Source organism: Sorex fumeus, unplaced genomic scaffold (genome assembly GCF_029834395.1).
Source record: "Sorex fumeus unplaced genomic scaffold, SorFum_2.1 ptg000014l, whole genome shotgun sequence".
Classification (NCBI taxonomy): Eukaryota; Metazoa; Chordata; class Mammalia; order Eulipotyphla; family Soricidae; genus Sorex; species Sorex fumeus.
The window spans coordinates 6937800-6952517 of NW_026606071.1; the positions used below are offsets into that span (position 1 = coordinate 6937800).

The following is a 14718-nucleotide window of genomic DNA, read 5'->3' on the forward strand; positions in this document are numbered from 1 at the left end:
GTGCCGCGCGCGGCGCCGGTCCCGCGTTAGCTCGAGGCTGAGTCGGGCTTTCCCGGGCTCCTACCTTGGCGACCGGATGGTCCACCGTGGATGGTAATTGTCAGCGAGCCAGAGGGTAGCGCCGTGGCGGCATTTATTCCTCTGTTTCCGGAGGCTTCACCTTATCCCCGGTGCTCCGACGCCGCCTCCCGCCCCGCCCCCGAAGCGGGTTTGCTGGGGCGGGAAGCGGACGAACCCGGCTTGCTGCGTGCACGCCGGGAAAGCGTTCTCCAAGCGGTTCTGGGCTGGTAGGCATCGGTGGGGTGGCCTTTCCTTCGTTAATCCTCTAAATTTAGGTCTTTGTTGCACCCTTTCCCCCACGTCCTCTTGTGTGCAGAAACTTGACCAGGTGCTCCCCTCCCCTCTACCCCCCCCCCTTCCGCAGCCGTGACTCAAAACTCGTCTTGTGCGTGCAGTGTTCCTGTAGGGGGTGCGAGCAAAACTCTTGTTTCTAACCGAAAAGGTCTTTTTCCGGTGGCGGGCAGAAAAACACGCCAAAGCCTGGCACCCGACTCACGTGCAGGGGAAACGTGGATGTCAGAATTTAATCTCTGGAGAGGAAGCGTCAGATTATGTGGAATCACCTTGCAATCTAATTTCATCACCTTAGCTGCACGCGCAGTTTGTGATTTGCATTGTTGAAATAACTCTCAACAACGTTTTGAAATTGACAGGGGAATATGGATTATAAGAGACCATGCCTGTTTGTTTAATTTCTGTTAGTTTTCTGAAATAAACATTTTGAGTAAGATTTGTTTTGTTCCTTAACTGAGGGATTTTTGTTTGTTTGTTTTTACTATAATGGGTCACAAGTGTAGTGGGTGAGTTCTCTGATATCAGTTTATTTCTGTTTCAGGTCCCTGGGCTGTTTTTCTTATCTTGTTTTCCTGATCATCACTGCTCCATAGGAGTGTTTGATTTTCTGCCCAGCTGATAGGGAAGTCTGATTGTTGACATCCTCACCTCTTCCAGGATTCAAGAGAAGACCATTTGGTATGCAAGATCTTGGAATGCATGTCAGCTTTCAGAGGTGATGCTGGAGATTTGTAAAGGTATAAAGTCCCTGCCCTCCAAGGACTCTGAGCCAGGTGCAATCTGCCAGGAGTTTAGGGTTAAGATGAGGAAAAAGTGGTAATCCCATGCAGAGGCAGGAATGCCTCCTCTGTTGTGAGCCAGGAGAGAACCCTCCTTGAGAAGGATGCTGCAGCTTCACCTGGAAGATGGTTAGGAGTCTTGGTAGAGAGAAATCCCACTAAGCCAGCTCCTTCAACCTTTTTAGAGTTGGGCATCTAAACAGGCTGTAGGCCAGTGGGTTTCTACCTTTCTACGTCCAGGGACTGGTGGTTGAACACTTATTTACAACACAGTAAAAGACTTGTGTATTGTGAACTGGCTAGAGTTCTTTAGGGGAGGAATAGTGGATGAGATGAAAAAGGTAGACAAAGGTTATTAAGAAATTTGGGCTTTCAGTTGAAAGTTAAAATTTTTAAGTAGGATCAGACTGGGACTGTGGTTCAGTAGGTTGAACATGTATAAGGCCTCATCTAAGCAAAACAAAACAGGATCGCAACATGATAAAAGTTAAATATGGCTTTCTGTGGGTGCTGGCGATCAAGGCAAAATAACAGTTTGATGATTATTGCAATGGTTCAGGGGAGAAATGTGAACGGGCCAAACAGATGCAGTAATATGACTATAGAGGGAAGAACTAGTTAGAGAAGTATTTACCTAGGTAGTGGGATAGATTGGACTGGGTAGAGGGATGTAGAAAGGGAAGAATTTACCAGGATGGCCACACGGTTAGAAATTTTGCCTCATAAAACTGGAGGAAATGCTCACGAGCATAGACTCGTTAAACAGACATGCCCAAGTATGTGTCTTGTTACTAAACCCTGAACAAATTGTCAAGCCTTTAAATCTCATTTATGATGGAAGAATGGATTGTATATACAAGGTTGCTGTGAGGAGCAGGGATGTTAATGTTTATACATTTGCTTATGTTCATTGTTCTTTTTATTATCAAGCAAATACAGGCTAGTGGCTGAAATGGCTAATTCCAGAAAGAAACTGAAATCAATTTTGGGCCTGCTAATTTTATCCAAGGCATTTCAATAGTGATAATAAGAAGCTGGTAGAAAATAAAGCCCTAGAACACATCAAAAAAGAAAACTTGGTTAACATACAGGGTCACGGGAGGTGTCTCAAAAGAGCTAGAGCACAGGGTGTTTGCCTTGGGTTCTGTCCCTGGCACTGCATGGTGCCCTGAGCACCACCTGTGTTGGCTTTCAAGCTGAGAGCCAAGAGCAGCCTCTGAGCAGCAGAGGTTGTGCCTCTTCCTTACCCCTCCATAATAGAAACCTAAAGAGATGCAGATGAGGTAAGGTTCATACAGAGGCAAGTTAAAGCTGGACTATATAAGGGATAGGTGTTAAAACAGTGATGATTTGGAAGGTAAACACCTTTCCTAAGTTTTAATTTAGGAGGAGGAAGATTCGTAAACATTATTTTTGGTATCTTCTGTATAATACTTACGGAGTGGATGCCAGTAGTGAAGTCCTTGGATTGTTAACTATTGCATCCAAAGATAATGTACAGTCCCCTACATTCAGAAGTAATTTAGGTCAGGCCAGAGGTGTGATAAGCATCCATTGAGCCATTGAGTAATGAGTGCAGGCCTTTAGGAATGTAGGGGGAGGGAACCCCATTCTGGTTGCATGACCTGGAGGGACCTTGCTGCAAATGGTATTGGAACTAGATATGAACAGATACATAGGACTGTATTAGTAGGATGTGGAGATGACAAAAGAAGACTGAGGTTTGGTTTTGGAGCCAAACCTGGTGTTGCTCAGGGTTTACTGTTGGCTCTGTGCTCAGGGATCTCTCCTGATGGTACTCAGGTGATCAAATGGGAAGCTGGCGACTGAACCCAGGTTAGCCTTTTGCAAGGTTAAGTGTCTTACACACAGTACTATCACTCTGGTCCCGAAGACTGAGGTATTTTGATCTGCTTTAAAAGCAGAGGAAGCTTTTAAGTAAAAGGCATAGGAGGAGAGCAGGAAGATTAGTTCTGTTCTACAAATATTTGTATGGACAGTAACAGTGACATTGATTGTTGGAAATCCCTGTCTTGGGAAGAGAGAGCACTGTTGGGGATATAAAGATACATGTTGTTCTATAACTGTCACTGTCCTCCCATTGTTCATCGATTTTCTCGAGCGGGCCAAGTAACGTCTCCATTGGAGACTTTGTTGTTACTGTGTCTGGCATATCGAATACGTCACGGGGAGCTTGCCAGGCCCTGCCGTGAGGGTGAGATACTCTCGGTAGCTTGCCGGACTCTCCGAGAAGGGCCGAGAAATCGAGCTCAGGTCAGCCATGTTGGCTGCGTGCAAGGCAAACGCCCTACCCGCTGTGCTATTTTTCAGATACCCTTTTAGGGAGTGAATGAAGAGAGCACCAAGGGATGTAGATGGGATTAGGGAAAATCATCAGTTTAATATTCTTTAGGGGTGTCAAGGAATATGAATCCTGGTTGAAGGTTTTGGTAAAAAGGGTAAAGGTAAAGGCCCTCCCGTTGATCGTCGATTTGCTCGAGCGGGCCCAGTAACGTCTCCATTGGAGACTTTGTTGTTACTGTGTCTGGCATATCGAATACTCTCGGTAGCTTTTTCTAGTGAATGTGAAGAAATAGATTTCTTGGTAGTGGTTGGGTAACAAGCCATATCCTCAAGTTTTTTAAATGACCTGGGATAGAGAGTTAGTTGGTGACACTGAATGTAGGCTACATAATCAACTTCACTTGTTTGGGAAAGATGCCTGGATACTGAAGCTGAGGCCAGCGCTACTGTATTGTCCAGAGGAGTTCTATCCCCTTTGACCTGTGACCAGCTGGGGAGATTGCCTTTGGGATCTTTGCCTTGGGACAGCAGTACTTTGTGTGACTGTTAGGGCAATGGCGTGGACTCTCCACCATCCTTATGACTTAGTGGAAGCCTTTGGGAACCACAGAAAACCACCCAGAGCTAGTTTCACGGCTCTCCTTAATATTTTGCATCCCCCAAATAAATCTGTAGATTAGTTAGGAAATAACTGATAGAAGTAAAACAGGGGTTAAAGTGCTTGCCTTGCATGGTGCTGATCCAGGATGGAATCCCAGCACCACATGGTTCCTGAACAACTCAGGTTACTTGGGAACACTGCTGGGTATGGCACAAACACCGCTCCCCTGTACTACCTTCCCCCCTCTCCACCACTCCCCTGCTGAAGAAGAATTTTCAGCATTTTGTTGCATAATCATCTCATTGTCGGCATCATCTTACATAGCTTAAATACCAGTGAGACTGTATCTCTATTCGTATATGCAACGAATTGACTTTACAGGAGTATTTAAGTGATTTACTTCATTTTATATGTAACAGATCAACCTCCATTGTCTTTTTGTGAGACTTCAATACGCCACGGGTAGCTTGCCAGGCTCAGCCGTGTGGATGGGATACTCTCGGTAGCTTGCCAGGCTCTCCAAGAGTGACGGAGGAATCAAACCCCAGTCGGTTACATGCAAGGCAAATGCCCTACCTGCTGTGCTATCACTCTAGCCCTGTCGCATGTTCGATATGCTAAAAACAGTAACTAGTCATGATAATGACATCATTTTGAAGAGTGTTTGTTTTTATTTTTGTGGGAATGGGCCACATCCAGTAGTGATACTGGCTCTGTTCTTTGGCGCCCCTCCTGACAGTGTTTAGGGCATTGGGTGGACCAGGGGTCAAACCTGGGCCTCCATGCAAAGCACATGGCAGATTATTTCTCTCACCCTTCAAAGAGTATTTTTAAAACATAATTTAATACCGTACATGCTTTTGATAGGCCTTGGCATATTATGAGGTTTTTTTTTTTTGGCCACACCCAATGTTGCTCAGGGGTTACCCCTGGCTCTGCACTCAGGAATTACTCCTGCTGGTTCTTGGGGGACCTTCTGGGATGCCAAGAATTAAACCCAGGTAGGCCGTGTGCGAGGCAAACGCCCTACCCACTGTGTTATCGCTCGGGTCCCTGTGAGACTTACTGAATGTGAGCTGCTGTAGGTTTCTGTTTCTTTTGGAATGTTGTTATATCAATATATTCACAGCGTGCATTTTTATTTTCTAGCTCAAAGCTAGAATGAAGCAGTTGCCCGCAGCAACAGTTCGCCTCCTTTCCAGTTCTCAGATAATCAGTTCAGTGGTCAGTGTAGTAAAAGAACTCATTGAAAACTCTTTGGATGCTGGTGCCACAAGCATAGAGGTTAAACTGGTAAGTATCTTTGAGAAATTAGGTAAACGTAAAGCAAACGGTCAGATATTTTTTTTCTTTAAAATTATCACCTTTCTCTTTCTGTACACTAGAAAGTTATTCTTCGGATACAGTAGTATTGAAGCACTGTTGTCCCATTGTTCATTGATTTGCTCTATGAGCGGGCTATCTCCTTGTCCTTTAGTTGATATGATTATGACAGATGTTAGAATTTATTATAATTTCACTTGCATATCTCACTCCCCTATTATAAAGTAATAGCTCATAAATGTTAGATCTCTCTAGTTTTTTATCATTTTATGACAGCATACCTGACCAGTACCGGTAAGTTTATTTGTTCCAGTGAGAGTAAGAATACATATTTTAGTAACTTCTGATTTTCAGATGTCTTTAGTTTTAGCATTAGAGCTTTAGGAACAATGTTGTGTGTTTTTGTGGGAATGACACTTACCATTTTCATATGTATTCCCAGTTGCTCTATAAGCATTGGAAGTAGAGTTTTTGACTCTAAACCCGCTCACAGTCTTGTGTTTATGCCCACTGTTCCTCAGACTTTCGGGTGCATCTGAACAATTTCAGTACAAAATATTTAACTGTTAAAATAGTTACTGGGCCCCAGAACTTGTTTTCTAGCAAGGTTCTAGTTGATGTTGAAACTACTGTTCTGTAGCATATCAGAGTTTTTAATGGTATTTTTCACGAGTGTGAAAAAAAATTATTTTCCTAAAGCATTTCATAGTTCAGTCTGTTCAGAATATAGCTGATATTATTTAGTGTCAGTTACATTAAGTAGTTGTCTTTGCCAGATTTCATTTAGGAGTCTTGAGCAGGTTGGCCTGGAATATAGCTCCATGGTAGACACCTTTGTGTAACCCCCTACATGAAGGGGGAAAAAAGTCTTAGAGGCAAATGTATATTTTATTCTGGAAAAATTTTGGAACAAAAATACAGAGATTCTTTTTCTTCTTTTTTTTCTTAAAAACAGGGGCCATTCCCAGTGGCAGTGGTGGTCGGGGGCGTGGGGGCGACCGCTCCTGCTTGGACCCTGGGAGTTAGTGCTCAGTCCAGGAGATGTGGAGCTGCTTGGGCCTGGTGGTATGTAAGGACCACCAAGGTCAGCCCAACAATTCATCTAGTAGTGCTCAGGGGACCCCGCACTGCCACGGATGGATCTCAGGCCCGTGTCCATGTTAGCACGTGCTCTGTCATGGGAGCTGTCTGTCCCAGACCCAGAAAAGTTTTATTTTTAAGATTTTTTGGTTTGGGGGACATACTTAGTCGTTCACAGGCAATTCCTGGTTCTGCTTTATGAACCCTATGTGGTGCCAAAGATTGAACCTGTGCCAACCATATGCAAGACAAATGCCTTGACCCCTGTACTATCAGCTCTGACAACAGAAAAATGGCTTTTTAAAAATAATTTACCAGGATGCTGGAGAGATAACTCAATGGGCTGGAAAGAATGCTTTCTTACAGGAGACCTCAGTTTGATCCCTGCTACTGCATAGTCCCCAGGTACCACTCGTTGCCATCCCCTGGCTTCAACCCAGGAGTGCCCCTGAGCATTGCTGGGTGTGGCCATAAGTGAAAAATATGAATGTAACAGGCCAGGGATATGAGGCTGGGTTTGATTGCTGGCACTGCAAAACAGACAAAAATAAATCAGGGCCAGCTGTTTGCAAGGTAACCACCTTACTCCTATAGTGTTGCTCTGCCCCCCCCCACCAGAAGTTCTCTGTAAAAAATAAAGTACACATACCTGTTTTGATAAGCATTTTAGTTTGTTGACATTTATCAGTCTCTGTTTTGTGGAACTCCGAAATAAACAGCCATATTGCTGTGTGTAATATTTAGACATGTTTTGTAACATACTTGATAATTGTCTTGGCCAGGAACAGTTTTATAAGTAGGCGTGGTTAGATTATTTCAAACATATGAAGAGATCTTTGTGTTATCTTACACAGATGCCAAGAGTTCTTATTTATATTGAAAATTTGCATTTCTGTTGTCAGTGATTTTTGTATAAAATTGAACGGACCTGCGCCTTGAGAAGATGGTACAGGAGTTAAGGCACTGTCTTGCACACAGCTAAACCACTTCTTTCTCCAGCATCACATATGGTCCCCCCAGCACTGCCAGGTCGTAGATAAGCACAGAGCTCTTCAGCAATGCTGACTGTGGTCCTCAACACCCCAGAAAAGGAAAATTAAAAATAAAATACAATAAGGAGGTCTGGTGTTAGTGCTGGTGTTAAGGCTGGTGGGACAGCACAGACTGGAGTTAATGACTTGTATGCCCCTGACCCCATATGATTCCCTGAGCACTGCCAGTTGTGATCTACCCCCTCCCCCACCTCCACCCCCTGCCCCAGCAAGTTGAGAGTTGTCCTGAGCACTGCTGGGTGTGGCCCTCAAACAAAATAAAGCAAAAGTAACAACTCCCAGGAATTTTAGATTGACCTGAGAAACTAAATCGTAGATTTCTGCTCCGGAATACCTGGTATATCTTACTTAAAAAGTTTTGACATGGTGAAATACAAAGGTATTTTGTATTTTTGAAGTACCTTTGTATTTTATTGTGATTCAGTATTTTATTGAATCATAGTGAAATACATAGTTACAGAATTGTTCATGAGTGGGTTTTAGTCAGATAATCCAGCACCCGTCACTTCACCAGTGTACTGCCCACTTCTAATATCCCCAGTTTCCTTCCCACTCCCCCACTGCTGCCTCTATGGTGGGCAGTTTCTCTGTGTCTCTGTCTCTCTCTTCCCCTCCCTCCTTCCCTGTCTCCCTTCCTTCCTCCTTCCCTCCCTCCTTCCATCCCTCCCTCCCTCTCTTTCCTTTTCAATTCTAATTGCCCTTCACTCCCCACACACTTGAGGCAAACGTTTCCAACCATAGACCAGTCCTCCTGGCTCCTGTTTTCCCTGCCATTGGATATTAGTCTTATACTGTGTTTTTTGTTTTTTGTTTTTCATATCCCACAGGTGAATGCAGTTGAGCTGTCCCTCTCTGATTCATTTCACTCAGCATGATACTCTGCATATCCATCCATTTATAAGCAAATTCCATTACTTCATTTTTCTTAACAGCTGAATAGTATTTCATTGTGTAGATGTACCATATTTCTTTAACTAATTGTTTGTTCTTGGCCACTCAGGTTATTTCCAGATTCTGGTTATTGTGAATAGTGCTGCAATGAACACAGATGGTGTTTCTGCAATATGTTTTTGAGCCCCCAGGGAATATTCCCAGAAATGGTATTGCTAGTAATACCCAAAAGTGGTATTGCTAGTAAGTGATACTGAATATTCCCAGAATTCAAATGGGAGCTCAATTTCTAATATTTTTTTTGAGGAACGTTCATATTGTTTTCCAGAAGGACTGGGCCAGTTGGCATTCCCACCAGCAATGTTGGAGAGTCCCTTTCTCCCCATATCTGCACCAGGTTATTAAACTGATGTGATTTTTTTTTTTTAATTTGGTGCCATACCCAGTGGTGCCCAGTGAATCAGAGGCCACACCCTGCAATGCTCACAACTTGGCTGTGTGGATGTGCGGGTTTAGTGCTCAGGCTTGGTGGGGCTGGGGGCCATGCTGAACTAGGGAGGGCCTGTGCTCTACCATTTACGTTCTCACCCCACCCCTGTGCTATATTTTAAATGTCAGTATTGTAATTGTAGAGATTGACTTTTCCCGTAATAACTTGTATCCGTAGGCAAACACATAAAACTCAAACATAAAACTCAAAAGATGTAAAAATTCAGATTATGAGCTGCAAAATTCAGAGTAAGAGCTTCATCAAAGATGGAATCACTATAGAAATTTAGATTTTGTTTTTGTTATGTATGCATGTTTTTATTGTTCATTTACAAATATTAAGGACTATGCCTTGAGTTCTTTTTTTCTCTTTTTTTAAATTAAAAACTCATCGAGATTGCCATATTGGATACATTTTCTTTGCATTTTCATGTCAGGTAACTATTTGCAGAAAGAAATTTGCAAAAATACAATATTCCAAGTTCTTTCTGCAGTTCTGATTGTTTAATCCAGGACCATACACATATAAGGCACGTACTCTGACTGAGCTGTATTGCCTTATTCCTTAATGAAAGTTGTATATTTAAGGAAAGATGAGTAAGGAGAGGCTGTTAAAATCTCAGGACTGGGACAAATGGAGATGTTACTGGCGTCCCCCTCGAGTAAATGATGAACAATGGGATGACAGTGATATAGTTTGTATTTAAGGAAAACCATGAAAAATCAGGTTGAGATGACCGGAAAGGTAGTACAGAGGCTAAGATGCTTACTTTGCACATAGCTAATCCCCTTTCAATTCCTGGTACCACATGGTACTGCCAGGAGTGATTTCTGAGCACAGAATCAGTAGTAAACCCTGAGCGCTGGTATCTCAGGTGGCCCAAACCTAAATAGACATGTCAGGTTAAATAATGATAATTGGGGTGTAGAATCAGTTGTTGTTTTTGTTATTTTGTTATTTTGTTTGGAAGACTACATATAGTCAGGTTGAAAGAAAAATTTAAACAAATAACAGTAATGCTGAAACAATTCAAGAAGACCTTAGAACAGAATGACTTCCTTATTTTGCAATTGCATCCAGGTCCAGAGAAAAGGAGGGACTTGCCATTAGGCCATAACTAGGAATTTAAACTCCCATTCCTTAACATGAAGCCTTCATAAAAGAGAAATTAATGATAAAATTGTTTCATTTATGTTTCTAAGTGTGATAACAATTTAATGTCTTAATATACTGGAAGTAGCATTTTTTCCCCCCACAGGAGAACTATGGATTTGATAAAATTGAAGTGCGAGATAATGGTGAGGGGATTAAGGCGGTTGATGCACCTGTGATGGCAGTGAAGTACTACACCTCAAAAATAAATAGTCATGAAGATCTTGAAAAATTGACAACTTACGGTTTTCGTGGAGAAGCTTTGGGGTCAATTTGCTGTGTGGCTGAGGTAAGGTCATTTATTTTGCTTATTCAGTGATTTCATAATCATAGTGTAAAGGGAAAACTATCACTTGATCACTTGACATCCTGTTAACTCATTGATTTGCTTGAGTGGGTGCCAGTAATGTCTCCATTTGTCCCTGTCGCGTGCTAGTGTAGCCCAGTGGTGTCTGCTCGTTCTAGGAACACGAAGAGCCTCATACCAATCGTTCAGGGTCTTGATGAAGAAGTCTGACCATCTCTTAGGTGGGCGGCTATGTGGTCTTTTGACGTCCTGTGGAATCCAGTTGGTAACATCTCTAGTCCAGCGGTCGTCTCCAAATCTCATTATTGTCCACCCCATCTGATTTTCGACATCATGGCAAACGAGATTCCTGATTCTTGTCTGTCAGTGGAGGTTGGAACTCCGGATTCTTTCTCTCATTTGTGTGAAGCGTGATACTCTAAGCATAGCTCTTTTGATTCCTCTTTGGGAGACCCGAATAGCGTTCTTATCCTGTTTTTGTAGGGTTCAGGTCTCTGAGGTGTATGTTAATGCAGGAAGAACTAAGGGAAAACTAAGTGTGGATTTTTTTTGTTTGTTTTGTTTGTTTTGGGAGCCACACCTGGCAATTCTCAGAGCTTACTCCTGGCTCTGAGCTCAGGGATTACCACTCATGGGTTTAGAGGGACCATATTTGGTCCCAGGATCATACCCGGGTTGTCTATGTGAAAGATAGGTTTCTTGCCTGCTGTACCCTCTCTCAGCTCCAGAGTGTGGATTTTTTGATTGTGGTAAAATACATGTAAAACTTAACTGCATTTTATCTAGCTATTTTGAAGTCCTAGATTCAGTCTCATTAGTGTGCAGCCATCACTGTAATTCATATCAGAGCTTCCTCATTTGGCGAGTGTGTTACCCGGGTACTGGTGCCTACACACACAGCTCCCCTCTTGAGATGCATACTTTCATCCTTCAGTGCTGGCGTATGTACTGGGGTTGTCTCCACTTTTGAGAAGTCCGCGTTCTCTCGTGAACACATCTTACCTTCTCTCCTTACCTCTGTTTCTCAGTAAACTTGTTACACTTTAAAAAAAAAAAAAAAGAACTTCCTGGTACTAATCTCAGCCATTCTTGGGTGTTAGTCTCCTATTTTGTTACTTTATGTCCCCCAGATGAATGCAATCTTTCTGTGTCTATCCCTTTCTTTCTGACTCATTTCGCTTAGCATGATACTTTCCATGTTGTACCACTTGTATGTAAATTTCATGACTTTGTCTTTTCTAACAGCTACATGGCTTGGAGGCCAACCACACATACTAGGGGAAAAGCAAGCTCAGATAGAGAAGGGAACACCAAATAAAGGGTGTTGGGAGGATCCTCCCAGGATGGGAGAAGCATGCTGAAAGTAGACTATAGACCAAACATGATTGTCATCCATTGCCTCTTTTGCAAATCACAACACCCAATAAGAGAGAGAGAACAAAAGGGAATGCCCTGCCACAGAGGGATGGGGGGGAGGGATGGGTATTTGATCATTGTATAATTGAAACCCAAGCACAAAAATTTGTAAGTCTACAACTGTACCTCATGGTGTCTCACTAATCACAGTCCTCCCGTTGTTCATCGATTTGCTCGAGCGGGCCCAGTAACATCTCCATCATGAGACTTGTTGTTACTGTGTTTGGCATATTGAGTATGTCACGGGTAGCTTGCCAGGCTCTGCTGTGCGGGCGAGATGCTCTTGGTAGCTTGCCGGGCTCTCCGAGAGGGGCGGAGGAATTGAACTCGAGTTGACCATGTTGACTGCATGCAAGGCAAATGCCTTTCCGCTGTGCTATTGCTCCAGCCCGTCTCACTAATAAAAATTAAAAAAAAAAAAAAGAACTTTCTCATTGAAAACTGAAGTCTGTACCTTTTAACTGTTCCCCTTCTCCTTGTCTCCTCTTGCCCCAATCCCCAATCCTTTATTTCTGCTAACACGAGTCCACTTTCTATCTTTATGAATGTGAGCTCTTCTAAGTGTGTCATGTAAAAAGAATCATTCAACTTTGTTAATTGTGATTAAGATTATATTCACTTAACATGTCCTCAAGGTCTTACATATTATAATGTGTTAGAATTTCATCCCTCTTGGGGCTGGAACAATAGTGTAGTGGGTAGTGCATTTGCCTTGCACGCTGCTGATCTGATTTCGATTCCCAGCATCCCATGTAGTCCCCTGAGCACCGCCAGGAGTAATTCCTGAGTGCAAAGCCAGGAGTAACCCCTGTGCATCGCCCGGTGTGACCCCCCCCAAAAAAAAAATTTCATCCCTCTTAATGCTGAACAATATTCCATTATCTTACTAGCCATGGTTTGTCTTAAATTCTTCTGTTGGTGGACATTTGGGGTTGTTTCTGCTTTTTGGCTGTTGTGACTAATGCTACTAGGAATATGAATGTGCAAGTTTAGTGTTGGAAGTCCTCCTCTCAAGGTAGGTGTAAACCCAGCAATAGAATTGCTGGGTCAGTTGGTAACTGCTTAATTGTTTGAGGAACTGTGAACTGTGTTTTGCAGTATAATATTAAGAGGTATATTGATAGGAAAAGGTCTTTTAGTGACCCATTGGCATAAATAAAAGTTATTTAAAAAATTAGACAAATATCTTAACCATAAGCACCTTTATTCTCCTAATATGCATTGAGAATTTTTTCCCTAAACTTGGCTTGACTATGAAATCCTATTATTAAGTCACTTAAAACTGTTTTGTTGTTGCTACTATTCTCATTCTGTGAAATTTACTCTGGAAATACCACTTTAAGTTACACAGGTAATTCGATTGTGTTCTATAGATGTGAATAAAGCTTGCCTAAATAAATCCTAGTTAAAGGCAGATTGGATTCTAGAACTTTGCTCTCCATACTGCTGGTTGGAGCTTTTGCTGACTTTCAAGCCCTGAGTTCTGTGCCTGTGAAGTGAGTCAGTTTACACCTTACCAAATTGCAGTTAATTACTTCTGTCCTGGATTGGCTATTTAGTTGGTGACAAAGATCTTCCGGAACCTTCATCGCTTTGTTCCTTGTATCTCAGTTCTGCTGGACCCCATGCCCCTCTACTGACTTTTTTTGTGGTGTACTATTAGTTTCTGCATATCAGGCTCTGTTTTAGAGTGATAGTATTTGAGCATCAGAATGACATGGCATTTGTAAGGGTCTCTAATTGCTTGCAATTTAGACTGGCACACACTATTCAGGTGAGAATCCTGAGCTACAGGATAATAAATAGGTCTTTGTACTGTTGGTCCCGGACAGTGGCATGGACATGAGATATTATTGATATTATATGCCAAATATTAGTAACAATGATGGGTCTCATTCTCCCAATGCTGAAAGAGCCTTGAATATGGCATTTTTTAAAATCTCAGGGCTAGGATGAAGGGGACGTTACTGGTGCCTGCTCGAGGCAATCTATGAACAACAGGATGATCGTGATCGTGATTGTGACTGTTGGTCCCAGATAGTGGCATGGACATGAGATGTTATTGCTCTGTCCTTACCTGTTTGGTCTGTTTGCTCACTTGGTCTTCCTGTCAGCATTGTCTTCTTCAGACATACTGTGACTTGACTTTGTTCTGCCCTGAAAATGTTGGTATAGTACACGTTTTCTCCATTTCCCCTCCGTCCCCGGGTAGAGTTTCGGCAAAGTAACCACTTACTCATTGACTTCAAGGCTCTATACCATGGTGCTCAGAAAAAAAATTTGTAGTGGGGAAAGGAGGTAGAGTTTAAAGTAGGAAAATTTACTGTTCTGACACTAAGGAATAAGGCCCCTATGTGTGAGAATCTGGATGTTCACTTATTACTAACGGAAGAAAGACTTGTCAATCCTTCATTACACTGTGCTTAAGACCTCTGTCCCAAATCTAGTATATTCTATATTTGTATTTGTCCACTCCTGTTTTGGAGATTCTCCATCTAAATTTTAGAGGATTCTACCGGGCATTGGCCACCTTCCTCTGTAGAGACAGTCTGGGAATCTACAGCCTTCGAATTTTATAGAAAGAATCTATTAAAGAAAAGGGATTTGGGCTGAGGAGATAACTCAGTGCTAGGGTTTATGCTGAGTATGTGTGAGGCCATCATTTCAGTCTTTTGGGACTCATATAATGCTGTCCCATCCTCCACAGCACCATCTGCTGTGGCCCTGGTGGTCCCCGCATGCTGAACTCCGTTGCTTGGCCTTATTCCTACACACATTGCTGGAAATAGCCACTATTTTTCAAAAATCAATCTATACAACTGGTACTGTTGTATAAGTTTGCCAACTATTTTAGAAAGAAATTTGTTTTCAGAAATTAACAGATGAGATGTTTTTGTGGGGTAAGTGTTTGAGCCCACCTGGCACTGCTGGGGGAGGGGGCTCCTCCTAGCTCTATGTCTGGAGCTTGA

General features: G+C 42.6%; 1 protein-coding gene across 2 annotated transcripts in view; it reads left to right on the forward strand.

The window, feature by feature from the left end:
- The first annotated feature begins 184 nt into the window (after window positions 1-184).
- PMS1 (PMS1 homolog 1, mismatch repair system component) overlaps window positions 185-14718 on the forward strand; it is an 80512-nt gene continuing 65978 nt past the window's right edge. The window contains exons 1-3 of one of the 2 annotated variants that reach the window (XM_056111610.1): window positions 185-287; window positions 5188-5331; window positions 10133-10315. In XM_056111610.1, coding sequence (XP_055967585.1) covers window positions 5200-5331; window positions 10133-10315 — 315 coding nt within the window. In that variant the 5' untranslated portion in view covers window positions 185-287; window positions 5188-5199. Of the gene's footprint in view, window positions 288-895; window positions 1092-5187; window positions 5332-10132; window positions 10316-14718 lie in introns of both variants that reach the window. The other variant, XM_056111611.1, reaches the window with a different exon arrangement.